Source organism: Sturnira hondurensis, unplaced genomic scaffold, assembly GCF_014824575.4.
Source record: "Sturnira hondurensis isolate 20B ecotype Veracruz unplaced genomic scaffold, ASM1482457v3 Scaffold0002840, whole genome shotgun sequence".
NCBI lineage: Eukaryota > Metazoa > Chordata > Mammalia > Chiroptera > Phyllostomidae > Sturnira > Sturnira hondurensis.
The window spans coordinates 10,490,195-10,507,898 of NW_028075471.1; the positions used below are offsets into that span (position 1 = coordinate 10,490,195).

Below are 17,704 nucleotides of genomic sequence, written 5' to 3' on the forward strand. Positions count from 1 at the left end.
TATGGACTCATCATATCAAAATAACAAATGTTTTCCTAACACTGTGTGACTTTTCCCCCCTCCTTTTTATTCCCCTTGAGGAAAGCTAGTTTGGTCAGCAGGAAGTAAGCCTATAAAACAGTATAGCTCCCAACAGTGAGTCATGTTTTATGAGTCTTGCGTTGACTGGGCTACTATGATGAGAAAATGGAAAAAGAATCAAATCATTTCATGATCCTAAACTTGGTGACTGCTTCCAAGTGGTCAAACAAGTGTTGGTGTCTGCTAGGTCCCAGAGGGACAAACCACAGGAGGCAAGGCAAAATTCTCATCATTTCTACTTCTCTAGTGCTTAAATATCTATACCTCAAAAGGCAGCATGAAGTTGCCTTCCAAACTGCAGAGGAGGCTTGGCTGAGTCCTGCACCGGAATGCAGTCCAGAGGCCATTTCAAAGCCCCAAAGCTGCCAAACAGTTGCTAACAGCAACTCTTCTGGCAAGAAATATTCAGATAGCTGGTTCCATCTTCCACTTCCCTTTTCATAGATTCTCCTTCTTAGGTGTTAGCATGTGGTTTCTGTTAGACAGAAATACACAAAGAGCATTTCTCCCTAGAATTTAAGTATTTGTGTGATTTCTTGTCATGAGGTGGGATTAGATGAAGAATAAGATGGACTCCCATCTGACCTCTGCAAGAAGACAAACAGAGGCTGCTTACAACACCTGGCCAATAACATGCGAAGGGGAAAGGAGGTCAAAGTGATTTGTCTTCCATTAGCCTAAAGAAGTCAGCTCCCATTAGCATTCATAATCTGAGGACATAGGAATTGGAGTCTCACAATTATTTATTTATAAATGATGCTTTTTAAGTGGCTGGTGTACTATTTTTGGCCAATGGTAAAAGAGCCCAGGGTGGAAAGACAAGTAAGAATCAGTACACAAGAAAGGTTCGTTATCAGACAAATAAGATCAGTACTGATAACTGGTTCTGACTGGCTGAAACGTTGCAAGATTTTTGAGGCTGTATCTGTGTTCTCTGAACACAGACAGTGACACATTGGTTATATCTGCCCAGGCTGCAGAGTATGTGCTATGCATATGCTATCACTGGCCCCACCTGAACTCAACCACTGCTAGTGGTACCCAGGAAGCAGAAAGCTGCTGCAGGAGAAGTTGTTGTTGCAGTGAAGAGTATCCTACAGAATGAGAAGAGGATGAGAAAGAGCTGCCTCCAGGTCCCATATTAATAATACAAAATTGCTTGGTCACTGGGCTGGCTGGGGGTGGAAAGGAAAGACCAGAGAAAACAAGATGAATATGGAAAGAAGCTGTCCACTAACACTAGAGATTCTCCCCTTTTGAACATGTGCAAGACCAAGAAACACAGTTCTGGTTTCCCTCAGCTCATTCACCTTCATTTGGTAGAGATCCCAGAACTACACGACAGAAGGAAGGGTACCTGAATGCCACTCTCAATGCCAACAGCCTACTATGAAACCTGTTCACAGTATCAATGGTGGTGTGTATTGGCAGCGCCATTCAGGACACTGTCAATAACTTCTACTTCTTGGGAAAGAGCCAGTTCTGATGCCACTGAATTGAGCAGCAAATAGGACATGAACTGAACTCAAAATCTATGGTGTTAACCAAGACAAGAAGAGGACCAACATGAGAAAAGGTAGAAAAACAAACAAAACCATACAACATTAGAGCAGAGAGAAAACTGGGAAAAGATTACTTTAATAAAAGCAGTCTATGGAAGATGGAATGATGATCTAAGAAGAGGTGAGCACATCCCTCACTCACAGTGAAACTAGACCAAGGAGAGCTGATGATTATGATGGAGGAATCAGGTAAGGACTCTAAGTTCATGTCTCAGAAAATGCTTTGAACTTTTGGAAATGGGATTCTGGGATGGTATGTGTAAGTTATCACTAACAGGTGGAATTCCCGGTACAATGCCACCCTACTCTCCCTGGGGTATTCACCTGGAGGTTCCATCATCCTTTTGAGAATTTAGCCACTCTCTGTCAGCATTCTGTGGAAGGCGCCTGACTGAGTGTGGGGTGGGAAGGCCTCTGCAGTGCTGGACTACATGGAGGTGATCTTGCCTGTAGACAGTTGACCCTGAGGATTATATCGATTACATCTCAAGCTCTGACCAGCTTGGCTGCTGGGTGCTCACTGGGCATATAGATCTCAAATTACTCATTCCTCCAATCCCTTTGGACACTAGTTTCGTGTCAGTTTCTGCTAATGAGGTTAAAGCCCCATCTGAGAAATGCAAGAGGTACTCTGAAAACGACAGAGTTAGGAAGCAACATTTACTAGGAGAATTCTTTCATTGAGTTCTAGGCCACAGAGGATAGACATTGCTTTCAGCTTTTTGCTAGGTCAAGTCATCACTTTTTTTTGTTTTTCCTTTTACCAAAATGCCTTTTTGTTTTCATCAATCAAGAAACTCAAAAATCCAAATTGGATTTGCCCAATTTCTACCAGAAACCTGCCACTTTAGTCATGTGGTGTTGCACATTATTTCTTAAAATCAGTTTGCCAAGCAGTTTACAAACTTACTATACAAACGTAATAGAGTTAATTCTCCAGAGGCTTGGATAATTAATGAAGCATTTAGATATGAAGATAGCATGCGGAAAACAGCCACAACCAACATTTGCATTGCGTTTTTAAAAAATCAGTGACAATGACAAATGTCATATTAATACCTGAAAAGCAAATTATTTTAATACATCCGGAATGGAGTGCCATTTCCACATCCTGTACAGCCTTCCTTTCCCCAGACCCATTTTGGCATGGTGTCTGAAAAGCCACTTTCCACATTCTCTCCATAAAAAATACTAGAAAATATTAACTATTACACTGAAAAGAGACCACGCTCACCTCACCATGGCAGATGGCCACTGAGATACACTGTGTAGCACATGGACAACACATCTTACTAAAGGTGGGTCCTGTGATGGATTATTTCAACTGCCACAATCCATAAAGGGGAGGAGGAGAATGGAAGAAAAAGCAAGCGCTTCATTTTTGACTGAAGCAAGGTAGGAAGTATTATTGTACTATAAACAACACAACCGTTAAATGTCTTCTTTAAGCAAACTCACTTTTGAGCCCATCTTCTGTCTGACCCAAGGTCCCCAAAGTTCAAAATGAAAATCCTCCTTTCAACATTTGTTTTTCAGAACCACTACACTGAAAGCTCCTGAGCAACTCAACCTTTCTGGGTAACCCAGACGCTCTGGATAGGGAGTGTGTTAAATTGGATTCCTTCCATAAGCACTAGGGGCTATTCAAGATGGCTGTCACCTCTCCTCTGTTTCATTTCTACAAGTTCTTATTTGCCCTGATCTTTACGATATATTATATTATCCTTCACTTCTGCCCTTGACCTGCTTTCTGATTTCCAATCACCTTATTCCTTCTCCACGTATAACATAACAATCTAGAACACACCATCACTCCCAGAGCCCCATCAGAACCTTCCTGTCCCCAAGATCCTAATGCTTAAGTTCATTTGCACTGAGGACAACCGGTTGTCAGGCTAAGGCAGCTGTTCTGTCTGCCTTGGTAAAGGAAAGCAGATAATACAATCCAGGAAACATGAGCACCAGAAAATAATGCCACATTCAAACAATGTCATGCTGACATCACACAACAACACCACTCACAGTTACTGATATTTTCCCAAGGGAGAGATCAATAGTGAGCAACTTCAGTGTTCCCAGCAGGGATGGCATTTCTCACAGAATTTACTGACACTGATTGGTTTCTCTAATTGGCAAAGTTATATTTGCTATTTAAAAGAAAATGACTATCACTTGGTAGAGAATACATTCTACTGAGGGTGGAAGTGGACTTAAGGATGGTTCCTTAAGTGGAATACAGCATAAAATGTTTTGGGTATAATAATTTTTTTAACCACAAAAAGCCAAATAGAATAAATTCATTTGAAAAAAGTCTCACTGACATGTAACAAATTTGTATAGAAAAAAAAAAAAGGTGGTCCTGGACCACCTCTGAATACTACTCAAAGACAATGCTGGATGTGCATGCGGGTCTTCACTGAGTCCTACGATATAGAAATTCCTTTGATATTACAAAATACAAAAATATTTTATCAGAACTCTCATTTACATTGCATTTACAATGGACATGTAAATAACTTAGACTTGGGTCTTGGCTAATAAACAAATTACTTACTGGAAAAAGGATCCTAACAGTAAGAGAATCAGAGAGGATACAAGCGAGTAGGAAGCAATTCACCATCTGCGAATGGCAACTCAACACAATGATGGGAGGGAGGTGACCACCCCTGGCCTCCACGGAGTCGACAGCGTCTCCAAAGTGAAATGTGCAAATAATATGTAACATGCCAAGAACTGTGACTACCAGATGAGCCAATCTGTAACCTTGCCTTCATCAAGTGAGAGCATGTCCCTTGTTCTCCCCTAGTAACCACCCCGAAAAGCGCTTTAAAATTTAAAACAGTGCAAGTTTCTGAATTTACATTCTTAGCTCCCATCTTCCCCTATTCCCTGACACCAATCAGATTAAGAAATAATACAGTTTTTGCTCTTTTGTCTTTTCCTACTGTGCAACTGTCCCCTGCCACCTAAGGTGGACGACTTGGGCAGGCCATAAGAGCTGTATTTGTGCAGAAGCTCATCGCTCGTGACATATCGCAGGCGGGCGGGCTGGGGGATTGGTTCTCCTAGGAAGTAGCCCTCATTGTCGGACTCTGAGGAGGAAGAGCAGGTGGAACACCAATCGTACTCGGTGAAGTAGGGTCCCCATCGTTCCCCAAAAGCATTCTGCAAAGCCAGGTCTGACACAGTCCTTGGGCACTGGCTGTACAGGTCCCTCCGGGACCCCTGGCCGAGGCTCTCCTGGAAGCTCCGCTGGCGCATGAATTGGTCATAATCCTCCCTGGCTCGGAGCGGGGGCCTTTCTTTCAAGCGAGAGATGGCATCCCGCTCACTGGCCAGATGCAGGGCGTTATCTGAGCGGGAGCGCCGGGACTTCCTGGATCGGTGCGGTCGGAAGCGGCGGCTATCTTCTCGGGAGGTGCTTCTTCTCCGGGTACGCTCGCTCATGGGCTGGATCCTCACGCCCTCCTGCCCCGCCAGCTTGCTGCCCGCCACCCCTCCATCAAAATCAAAGCTCTGATGCATCCTGCCGCGGGACTGCAGTTCCCTGTAGCCAATGGGGTTGCCGAGCTGGTGGAGGTTTCCCTCCATCTCCTGGTACTGCTGGGCCGAGAGCAGGCTGCGAACGGACTCCGCACTGCGGAACTGCATGGACGAGTTAAGCGTGCCCATGTTGCTAAGTTTCTCAGAGACGTTCATGCCAGAGTCTTTACTGAGGTCAGGCATGGAAAATCGGGACAGGTGCTCCTGGCGCTTGGCACCACCATCTGCGGAGAGGCCTGTAGGGGAGAGAGGAGAGGACCCTGGAGGTTAATACACATGTGCAACAATGGTGTTCACCGTCTTGTTGGTCATGTGAACAGTCTCTGTTCAGGGTCAATGTGTGGGACTCTATAGCAGACACTGTACAAAGGCTTGCTCAGAAAATGGGTAGGAGGGCTCTCCCCATCCCACTGAGTGGCAGTACCACCTAGAGGGAACATCTGGCCAAAACGCATCCACAGACATACATTTTACTAGTTAACACCTCCAAAGTTTCATCAAAGCTACCAAGAGCCTATTGTGTATCTTGAATGAGATGTTTTTTCTGTTTAGAATTTCTTTTTTTTTTGTCTTTCAAACATATTTTATTTTTATTTTTTAATATAATTTTTATTTAATTCTTGTTCAAGTACAGTTTTCTGTCTTATATTCCCAGCCCTGCCCCTCGCCAGTGCTCCCCACCTCCCTCCCCTTTCCACCCCTGACCCTTAGTTATTGTCCATGTGGCATTTATACTTGTTCATGTGAGTCCATTCCCTTTTCCCCTATGATTCTCTCCCCTCTCCTCTCTGGACCCTGTCAGCCTGTTCCATATTTGAGTGTCATTGGTCATATTTTGCTTGTTTGTTTGTTTTGTTTAGATTCCTGTTAACGGTGATATCATATGGTATTTGTCTTTCACCGCCTGGCTTTCTACAAAGTGTTTCAATTACCTCTTTGATTCGAATAATGCACTCTAAGCTACCTAAGGCAGATATTTTGGACAAGGAAACTTTGAGCTATAGAGGTGGGGCCATGCCCAACCATTTCCTGGCCAAACTCAGCCTAGAATCTAGGCCCATGATGCTGGACCAGTTTACTCCCCTACTAGGCTTCAGCAGTTTTCTGATCTGCCTTCTATCCCTTGGCCCCACTTCAGATGTTTTGAAAACGAAGTGACTCCCTGGGTGTAGACAGAAGGACATTTCCTTTCTCAGACTGTTTAGTAAAATGACTATTCCAGGGTTCTAAATGGGCTCCCAGCTGCCAGAAGATGTGAGTCGGGCTCTGGGGACACTCTTCCTTCCCCTGAGGAGGCACTTTTTAAAGCAAAGCAGTGACCCTGCATTCCTGAAGTACTGTCACTAATATCTCTGTGATAAAACCCATTTTGAAAGTTGTAGGTGATTCCTGACTTCAGTCACTTCTATGTTGCCCATCTCAAAGCAGCACTCTAAAGAATCTAAAGAATGGACCAGGTGGCAAAATCCTGTCACTTGTCTTTCACCATTTATCTACTGAAAGGATCAGCAATTTTGCCATTTCTGGCTGCAGACAACATGCCTTTGGATTGCTGGGGCACATTATGGTCCCCTACCACTGATTATTCCTCCCCACCTACTGGAGCCAACAGCTTACTACTGCTCCCCTGATAAACAAATACTATGAGCACTTTGAAAATGTATTAATCAATATCTACTACAGCTAAGTGCACAGACACACACAAATTATGAGAAAAAGCTGCTTATATTCAAAGCAGCTTTTTCAAAGAACACATATTCAGTGTATTTTTTAATGCACTTATTCACTTCTGATGGGTATATAACCAGAGTGGAGATTCTATGAATTTTCTATCACCACTTTGATTACATACCTAAAGAAACCAGTTCATAGGTCCAAAAGAGGTATGAGGGTATTCAGATAAGCTTTCTTTACAATAGCCCAGAATAAGAAACAACTCAAATGTTAGTAAATAGAAAAAAGAATGAATAAGTTGTACTTTCTACCCTTCCCCATTAAAAGGAACTAGGATTCTTTGGAGCAATGGCCAATTCTTGTACAGAAGAAGTGAATGTAAAGGATGATCCTGGAACATTCTGTTATGCCAAAAAGTCAGAAGTGTTAAAATAAAAAGTGATGGGAGTTTGTCTGAAGAACATCAGGCCCAAATTCAAGGGATTCCCAGTAGCCAAAAGTGAGCAATTTGAGCATCACAATATTTGAAAATAGTAATGATTTATTTTATTATTTTTAATATATTTTATTGATTATGCTATTACAGTTGTCCCATTTTTTCTCCCCTTTATTCACTTCTGCCTTGCACTACCCCCTACCACCAGCACTCCCCGACCTTAGTTCACGTCTATGGGTTGTACACATAAGTTCTTTGGCTTCTCCACTTCCCACACTATTCTGAACCTCCCCCTCACTATTTTATAGCTACCATGTATGCTTCTTATTCCCTCTAACTTTTCCTCCATTCTTCCCCTGCTGATAACCCTTCATGCAATCTCCATTTTTCTGTGATTCTATTCCTGTTCTAGTTGTTGGCTTAGTTTTTTTTTTTTGTTCAGTTGTTGATAGTTGTGTTTGTTATCATTTTACTGTTTATATTTTAAAAATATATTTTATTGATTATGCTACTACAGTTGTCCCTTTTTTTTCTCTCCTTTACTCCCCTCTCCCCTGCACCACACCCACCCAACATTCCTTTCCACCCTTAGTTTATGTCCATGGGTCGTACATGTAAGTTTCTTGGTTTCTCCATTTCCCATACTATTCTTAACCTCCCCCTGTCTATTTTGTACCTACCACTGTGCTTCTTATTCCCTGTACATTTTCCTCCATTCTTCCCTGGCTGATAGTCGTCCCTGCGATTCTGTTCCTGTTCTAGTTGTTTCCTTATTTGTTTTTGTTTTTTTTTTAATATTCAGTTGTTGATGGTTGCGACTTAGTTGTCATTTTACTGTTCATAATTTTTATATTTTTCTTAGATAAGTCCCTTTAGCATTTTGTGTAATAAGGGCTTGGTGGTGATTAACTGCTTTAACTTTACCTTATCTGGGAAGCACTTTATCTGCCCTTCTGTTCTAAATGATAGTTTTGCTGGATACAGTAATATTGGTTGTAGGTCCTTGCTTTTCATCACTTTGAATAGTTCATTCCAGCCCCTTTCTGCCAGTAACATTTCTTTTGAGAGATCAGCAGACAGTCTTATGAAAACTCCTTTGAAGGTAACTCTCTGCTTTTCTCTTGCTGCTTTTAAGATTTTCTCCTCATCTTTAATGTTGGGTAATTTCATTGTGATGTTTTTTAGTGTGCTTCCTTGGGTCCAACTTCTTTGGGACTGTCTGAGCCTCCTGGAGAGTCTATTTCCTTCGCCAGATTGGGGAAGTTCTCCTTCATTATTTTTTCAAATAAGTTTTCTATTTCTTGCTCTTCCTCTTCTCCTTCTGGCACTCCTATGATTCAGATGTTGGAAAGTTTAAAGCTTTCCTGGAGGTTACCAAGACTCTCCTCATGTTTTTGAATTCTTGTTTTTTCATTCTGTTCTGGTTGAATGTTTACCTCTTCCTTCTGCTCCAAACCATTGATTTGAGTCCTGGTTTCCTTCCTGTCTCTCCTGGTTCCATGTATATTTTCCTTTATTTCACTTTACATGGCCTTCACTTTTTCCTCTATTTTGTGACCATACTCAACCATTTCTGTGAGCATCCTGATTATCAGTGTTTTGAACTCTGCATCTAGTAGGTTGGCTCTCTCTTCATAGCTTAGTTGTATTTTTTTCTGGAGCTTTGATCTGTTCTTTCATTTGGGCCATATTTTTGTCTTAGCATGCCTCTTATATAGTAAGGGGCAGAGCCTTTAGGTACTCACCAGGGCAGCTGACTTTGCTGTGTTGTGGTGCTTGTGTTGACTTTGCTGTTGTACGTGGGGGAGGGGTTGGAGAGAGAACAATGCTGCTTGCTCAGCTCTTAGCTGGCTGTCAGTCACTTTGCCTATTACCCACAAGCAAATTGGGCCCTTCTGGTGCTGTTTCCAAGGTGGGTAGGTTTGTGTATGTTCTAGTACCCTATGGGTCTCTCCAACAAACTCTCCTGTGAAGTTGGGAGATTCTCCTGCCACAGCAATCCCCACAGATTTTTATAGTCAGAGGTTTTGAGGCTTTATTTCCCTGTGCTGGAACCCTGGGTTGCATGGTCTGTCTCACTCCCCAGTTCTTCCTGGGGAGTAAGACAGGAACACTAAACTGGGAGTTGTTCCTCCAAGTTTATCCACACTCAAATGTGGGATCACCTGCTCTGCTAGCTGCTGCCTCGCCATGTGTCTTCCCTGCCATGGCTGCCTGTCTCCGCCCCTCCTAGCAGCATGGATGAATGTTTCTTTTCTAACTCCTTGGTTGTTGGACTTCTGTACAGTCTGATTTTCTGATTATTTTTTTGTTCTTAAATTTGTTGTTGTCCTTCTTTTGGTTGTGTGAGGAGGCAGAATGTATCTACCTACACCTTCATTTTAGCTGGAAGTCTGTAATAGCAGTAATAACTTATAAGCCACTGAAAAAGATAGAAATTCATGAGTCCACACTGATAACTGATAAAATCAATAATTAAGTGGAGGAAAGAGTGGGCTCTTCTATATAGCAGAACACTCAGAGTAAGTGCAGACAGGAGTATTGGATTTGTAATCCTTGTAGGTAAAGATTGGTTCACGCAAGACTCAAAGTATGCTTAATTTCAGGGGTTAACCTGAGTGGGGAGCAGAATACTTGTACGGTCTTTAGTGTTTCACCATATTGCTTATTAGCTACAAGGGAAATTTAGTAACTATGCACTTGAGATCAAACTTAGTATAACTAATGAGTTGCAACTGGATCTCATGTTCCTTGGGTGGGATGTTCTTACTCAGTTTTCTAGTTAAGAATGCATAACATGAATGTATTAGGGAGGAAACATCAGACAAACATTCAAATGAGGACTGTTCTACGAAAAAGTAAAGAGACTGTATTCTTAAAAAAATTCAGTATCATAAAAGACAAAGAAAGGCTTTCTAGACTGAAGGGTACTAAGAATCATGGCAAATATATACAATACCCAATCCTGAACTGGAACCTTTTCTGTAGTGAAATAAATGATATAAAGGATAATTGTTGATCAAGTGACAAAAACTGGGACATGGGCAATTGATAAATGCTACATTTGTTTTGGTTAACTGATAAGTATGATAGTGTTGGAGAAGACCCTTATTCTTGGAAAATACATGTGCAAGTAAATAATGGTAAATGGTCAAAGTGAATACTATTGCTCTCAAGTGGTCCAGAAATCAATTGTGTTTGGGCATATGTGTGAGCAATGCAGAGAAAATAATTTTTTTAAAAAGGAGTAAAATGGGAACAATAGGTTATTCTAGTAAACAGTACACTCTATCATTTGTTTTATTCTTTGAAACCTTACGCTAAGTTTGAAATAGTTTCCAAATAAACAGTTTCTTAAAAATTGTAGTATATTTGACTCCTGGCCAAGATGGAGGCATTGGAGAAACACTGTGCCTCTTTGCACAACCAAATTTAAGGACAACAAAGAATTAGAAACAAAGACACAACCAGAACAGACAGAAAATTGAACTGTATGGAAGTCCAACAAAGAACCGTTCATCCAGACCAGTAAGAGGGGCGGAGTTGGTGGTCAGTGGAGATGGGTCATGGCAGGAAAGCGGTGGTTGGCAGACCCGGGCATGCAGGCAGCACGGGACTAGCAGACCCAGGGTGCAGGGAGGAAACCAGAAGACCCAGTGAGGTGTGCAAGGCAGTTGGCTGAGGACACACATTACCGTGCAGATAAACCAGGCAGTGAGACAGATCACATAACCCAGGACCCCAGCAACAGGAAATTAAGCCTAAAAGCACTGATAGAAAAAAACTTGTGGGAGTTGAGGTGCTGGGAGAGACTCCCAGCCTCACAGGAGAGTTTGTTGGAAAGACCCACAGGGTTCTAGAATGCACACAAGCCCAGGAACCCACCCAGGAACCAGCACCAGAAGGGCCCAATTTGCTTGTGGAAATTGGAGAGGAGAGTGAAATCTGAGAGAGAGGGAAGCAAGCACCATTGTTCCCTCTCTGACCCCATCCCCACATACAGCGTCACAACCCAGTGATGTGGGTTGTCCTGCCCTGGTGAACACCTAAGGCTCTGCTCCTCCTACATAATAGGTGCAAACAGACCAAAAAATTATGGCTCAAGAAGAAGAACAGCTCAAAGCCCCAGAGCCAATACTTTAAAGCGACCAAGAGATAGCCAACCTATCAGGTGCACAGTTCAAAACACTGGTGATCAGGATGCTCGCAGAACTGGTTGATTTTGGTCACAAATGAGATGAAAAAATGAAGGCTATATTAAGTGAAATGAAGGGAAATGCACAGGGAACCAATAGTGATGGAAACAAAACTGGGTCTCAAATTAATGGAGGGGACCAGAAGGAAGAAAGAAACAACCAACCAGAAAGGAATGAAGAAACATGAATTCAAAAAAATGAGGAGAGGCTTGGGAACCTCCAGGACATCTTCAAACATTCCAACATCTAAATTATAGGGGTATCAGAAGTGAAAGAGGAAGAGCAACAAGTGGAAAACTTATTTGAACAAATAATAAAGGAGAACTTCCCCAATCTGGCAAATGAAATAGACTTTCAGGAAGTCCAGGAAGCTTAGAGAGTCCCAAAGAAGTTGGACCCAAGGAGGAACACATCAAGGCACATCATAATTACATTAGCCAAGATTAAAATGAAGGAGAGAATTCTAGAAGCAGCAAGAGATAAGGGGACAGTCACCTACAAAGGAGTTCCCATCAGACTGTCAGCTGATTTCTCAAAAGAGACCCTACAAGCAAGAAGGAGCTGGAAGGAAGTATTCCAAGTCATGAAATGCAAGGACCTACATCCAAGATTGCTCTATCCAGCAAAGCTTTCATTTAGAATGGAAGGGCAGATAAAGTGCTTCTCAGATAAGGCCAAGTTCAAGGAGTTCATCATCACCAAGCCCTTATTATATGAAATGTTAAAGAGACTTATCTAAGAAAAAGAAGAAAAAAATATGAACAGTGAAAGGACAGCAAACTCACAGTTATTTACAACCACACCTAAAACAAAAGCAAACTAAGTGGACACCTAGATCAGGAGCAGAGCCACAGAAATGGAGTTCACATGGAGAGTTAGTAACAGGGGAGTGGGAGGAGGAGATAGGGGGGAGAAGGTACAGAGAATAAGTAGCATAGATGGTGGGAGAAAATAGACGAGGAGGGCAAGAGTAGTGTGGGAAATGTAGAAGCTAAACAACTTACGACCCATGGACATGAACTAAAGCGGGGGAATGTGGGTGGGAGGGGGTGTGAAGGGTGGAGGGGAATGAAGGGGGGAATGGGATAACTGTAATGGCATAATCAATAAAATATTAAAAATCATTAAAAATTGTAGTATATTTATATGACTCAATGGTTTTCAATTTCAGGGGGAAATTAATGGGGTGAGGGGTTGTGATACTACCCCTTAGTGAGGAGAGGCCAGAGAGATGTTACTAAATACCCTATACTGCATAGGGCAGTTCCCACAAGAAAGAATTACCCAGCTCAGAATGTCAATAACACCACAGTTGAGCAACCATGATATAATGGGGTACTAAATATCAACAGAATGAATACACCCAGCAACACAGATGAATCCCATAGAAAATGCTGAGAGACATAAAGAGAGCATGCTCTATTATTCCATTTATATGAAGTTCAGGAACAGGCTACGGTTATCTATGGTGACAGAGGTCAGAATACTGGGAGGGGGATAAGGGAAACCCCTAGAGCACTGGAAATGTTCTGTATCTGGATCTGGGTGATGGTTATAAAAGGATAGGAACATGTAAAATTTCTTTGAGGTATAATTTAAACACTTGTTTGCTTTACCTTATATGCATATAAGTCATACATAAAGCAATGCTCTCATTAAAGAGTCAAATTTAAATGTAGGATATGCTGATGAAGAAAGTGTTCTGACAAACAAACTGTCCAGTCATATATCTATTTTTTAATTCATCACTGGGATCATTGTTAGGAAAAGGGGATTTGAGTCCTCCAACTCCTGCTTTCCCTGTTGCTTAGTTATGACGTGCACATTGTAACAGCTGATTTTCAACAGCCAAATAACTCCCAGAACCTGCCCCATCTGAAAGCAGAGAGGAGAGGTAGAAACCTGAAACGATGAATGAGCACTGTGAATGGATGAGCTTTAGTAAGGAGGGAAAACTCTTAAAAAACCACTTGTAGAAACAAAAGCTATACAGGTGGGTGCAATGATCTTTGCCCAGATGTGTACTCATGCCCTGGAGTGGAATTAGGGTCAGCATTAACAATCTAGCAAATGCCATACATTCCCAGACATGCTATTTTCCTGAACTGCTCTTTTATAAGCCCAAAGTTAAGCATCTGTGAGGATGTCCCACGTGTGAAGAGACTCACATTTCTCTGAGGAGGTAATGGTGAAGAGAGGCAGCTTCAATTGCACTGGAGGGGATTTTGCCCTCTCCTCTATGGTGCCTCTGTATCTTGGGAATCTCAGGATGCCCTTACCCCTCCCTTCTCTCCCTCAAAGAGAAAAGCTCTGGAAAAACAGGAAGACCCGTTACTCAACCCTGGGGCCTACTATCAGTATTTCTTAAACCTAAGCTCTTTCCCTCGGCATTGTATGGATAGGATTGGAAATGCTACTTGCTCACTCCCTGGGAGCAGAAATGTCCATGTTCTCATTTATTAACTCCAATTCTTTTTCAGGGGCTTCTTGAATGCAGGGCAAGAACAAAATGGCCTATCGGTGAGCAATAATTGTGTACTTGCTTCTCAACAAGGTAGCTCTGGGGTTAACTTCATTATTGGCAAAATAATAGAGTCTTATGCAGAACTCAAGGCCCTGTGTCTTTCCACAATCACTGGTGAAATGGTGTTCCTTGCTCCCACCCCCTGCAGCCTCACTTACATTCTTCCCCCTCCTCCAACATACCAGCAAGCTCACTCCAGATCCTATGCAAAGCTGACTTCCTCTAATCATTAAGGCCCTCACATAAATGTCACCTTGTTGACTGCCCAGACTGATCTTTCTAAAGTATCAATAGTAAAATTTTCCCCCCACAGACAAGACACTCTGTAGCACTTGACCCTTTTGTAAGGCCCTCCACCCTGACTTATTTTCCTCGATGTATGTGTATGTTTTTATCTGAACAATAGCCCGTGGGAAAGGTGTCTTACTCATTGCACTTTCCCGGCATGACAGTTCATTGCACTCTCTCAACAGGAGCAGTGACTGGCACCCCATTGGTGCTCAGTAAGTATTTGTGAATCCTCACACTACCCACTGCCAGCACCCTCCTTCCTGGAGTGGGCCACCACCCTCCGACCTGGGGTGGGCCAGATTTAACAAACAACAGATTGATCTAAGAAAAAGAAGAAAAAAATATGAACAGTGAAAGGACAGCAAACTCACAGTTATTAACAACCACACCTAAAACAAAAGCAGTCTAAGAGGACAGCTAGACTGGGAGAGGAACCATAGAAATGGAGGGTTAGCAACAGGGGAGTGGGAGGAGGAGAAGGGGAGAGAAAGTACAGAGAATAAGTATCATGGACGGTAGGTAGAAAATAGGGGGCAGGGCAAGAATAGTACAGGAAATATTGAATCTAAAGAACTGTGACACACGGACATAAACTAAAGGGGGGATAGTGGGGGAGGGGGTGTGCAGGGTGGAGGGTAATGAAGGGGGGGAATAGGACAACTGTAATGGCATAATCAATAAAATATATTAAAAAAAGAAACAACAAATTGTAATTCAGATGGGTGGAACACTAACCAGGAGAAACAAAAATACCATGCTCACACCTGTCAGTCTCATTGTCTCTGGTCTTTCATTACGTGGCCAACCATTTCAAGCTTCTCCAATTTTAAAGTTGAAGAACATGTGATTTATAATGAACTCTTTGATCTACAAAAAATGCTTTGTTTCATTAATCATAGCCCTGGAGATCTGTTTAAATTAGCAGCTTCCATGTCCCAGTTTACACCTCAATTTGATTAAACACTCCCTTCCTCTCTAACTATGAGCAGAACTGAAGAGCTGCTTCCTGGCTGGGTGACTTGGGGGAACTTTGGAACCTCTTGAGGTACATCTGTAAAGTAGATATAAATACAGCATCTGAACCTGAAAGCTGAAGTGACTATCAGATGAGGAAAAATGTGCCTTTCCTTTTTAAGATTCATGAAAACTGAAATACATTTGTATAGCTTTGATTTCCTTTCTGTCTACTTGGCTAGTCTATAGGCTCCCAAGAGGGTAGGGGCTGGCTCCTGTTCACTGGGCCCTCATCTCAGTACCCAGGATCCAATATGCTGGAAGAAAGTATGCAGAGTCCCCAACAAGAGAAAACATGTCCCAACAACTTTAAACCCAGCCAGCAAGGCAAACAATACTTGATGAATGCATGATTATAAGAATGAATGCAGCTGAGAAACATGGGCCACACACATGGCAATATTCACTGCTGATGGGTCACTGTTAAAACAATTTGTGCCTCCAAACTGCAGCTGGAGATTACTTCTCTACCCAGTGAACTTCAACTCTTTATTCCATTGGTCAAAACAATGCAAATCAATATCGTCCAACCCAATGGGGCTTCAAATGCTACTCTGTGATTCTGCAATGAATGCGGGGGCACAGAAGTGGAGAGGATGGCGGAGACTGCAGACCCAATCAATTCTCCGGAGAGATCCAGCTGCAGCCCACAGTCTGACTGCTGTATTGGCGCCCCTGGCAGAAGATCCTGCCAGCAGTATGAGATCCAGACGCCAGGTTGCTCCCCTCTCAAGTGGAACTCTGTCTTATTAAAGACAAAGAATGTTTTTTCCTCTCCAAATAATGCAGGCTTTGTGAGACGTGCTAGAGGGTGACTACGGAGTTAAAAGGTCTTGATTTCATTCATCCTTATCCCACGGGTAAGTGTGGCCAAAAGTTAAACAAATGTCCAGACACTCGCAGAGGCCACAGGCCTTGCCCCAACAAGGAGAGGTCAGCACTGAATTCAGCCTGTGACTCTATGAGGTTAAACTGTCAACACGAGTAATAAGCCAGAGCGCTGTAAGCAACAACAGCATTTCTGTCCAAGTAATGTCCCCTCACTGCAAACAGAGGTCTCACAGAAGCCAGTGACAGCAGAAGGCATCAATGCCTTCAAAGAATACTGTGGGTCTGAGGGAAGAGTAAGGCTATCTTTGCTGTGTCCCCTCCCCCCATCTGTTCTAAGAGCAGAGGCTGTAAGCTCTGGTCCAGAAAGAAGAACAAGCAGACTTAAAGGTAACGGCAGCCCTTTGGCATGCCTTTTGTGCCTCATTTCTTTATTCTACTTCCACTCCTCCAAAACAACAAGAACAAAAATAACAAAAAACAAAACACAAACAAACAACTGGCATAGGAAGACAGAGGGCTGTGTTTCTGGCAACTTAAATGATACATTCGCACTTGGGTGCAGTAAAAGAAACAGTATCTCCTCACCTCTGCCCTCTAGATGTTTACAACCCACACTGATGCCTTTGCTCCCTTTCATTAAGGCTTTCCCCACATGACTTTGCTTTTCCTTTTGGCTAAAGCAGAAACCTGAATAAGTAGGAATTGTTCCGAACAGGGTACTGTAAAATATGGCTCCTGGGTAAAATCTAGCTACTTGTTTTTGTAAATAAAGTTTTACTGGAACCTGACTACATCTATTCATTTGCGTACTGTCTATCACTGCTTTCTGTATAAAATGACAGAAGTAAGTAGTTGTGAAAGAGACAGCATGACCTACAAATCATAAAATATTTACTACCTGGCCCTTTCTAGAAATAGTCGACCTCTGGTTTAGAATGGGGATGTGCTTTCTTTGAAGCTTAAGCATCCCTGAAGCCATGACCTCTACACAGTCTAAGTGTCCTTGGTCACCCAGGAATGTCTTTGAGGTACTAGTTTATTGAAGTGTGTCGGGGGGAATAGTTTGATCTTGTCCCTTGGGACCCCTTTCCAACTAAGTCAATCGATAGCTTCAACACCCTGAATTTCAAGTTGGCAACAGCTGGAGAGAAGCTGCCATCTGGGCAGTGGAGTTTAACCACCACCACATGTTCTTTGGTGACAGGGCATGGGATAGTTCAAACAGCGTATGACAGGGAAGGCTGGGGGTGGGGAGGGATAGAGAGGGAGAGGGAGGAGGAAAGGAAGAGGGAGATCATGTCCACCTCAAACCCCTTGCTACTCAGAGCATGGCCTGTGGCCTAGTGGTGATGGCACCCTCACCAGATTTGCAGGATCGGAGTCTGTTCACAGAGGAGCCCCCCGTGATGTGCTGCCCTTGAGGGTTAGAGGAATACTGCACTGGAGGAGAGAATTTTGAGGAAAATGTCCTTCACAACTAAAGGTGCTTCTACTTTGGGAAACCAACCACATCTTCATACCCCCAGACACTCTAATTCAGGGATTCTCAACC

The 17,704-nt window shown here is 42.8% G+C and overlaps 1 protein-coding gene across 4 annotated transcripts in view; it reads right to left on the reverse strand.

Annotated features, from left to right (window-relative positions):
- Positions 1-877: 877 nt before the first annotated feature.
- PRICKLE2 (prickle planar cell polarity protein 2) overlaps positions 878-17,704 on the reverse strand; it is a 358,266-nt gene continuing 341,439 nt past the window's right edge. For all 4 annotated transcript variants that reach the window (XM_037040879.1, XM_037040878.1, XM_037040881.1 and 1 more), the window contains one exon: positions 878-5,422. In XM_037040879.1, coding sequence (XP_036896774.1) covers positions 4,548-5,422 — 875 coding nt within the window. In that variant the 3' untranslated portion in view covers positions 878-4,547. The remainder of the gene's footprint in view (positions 5,423-17,704) is intronic.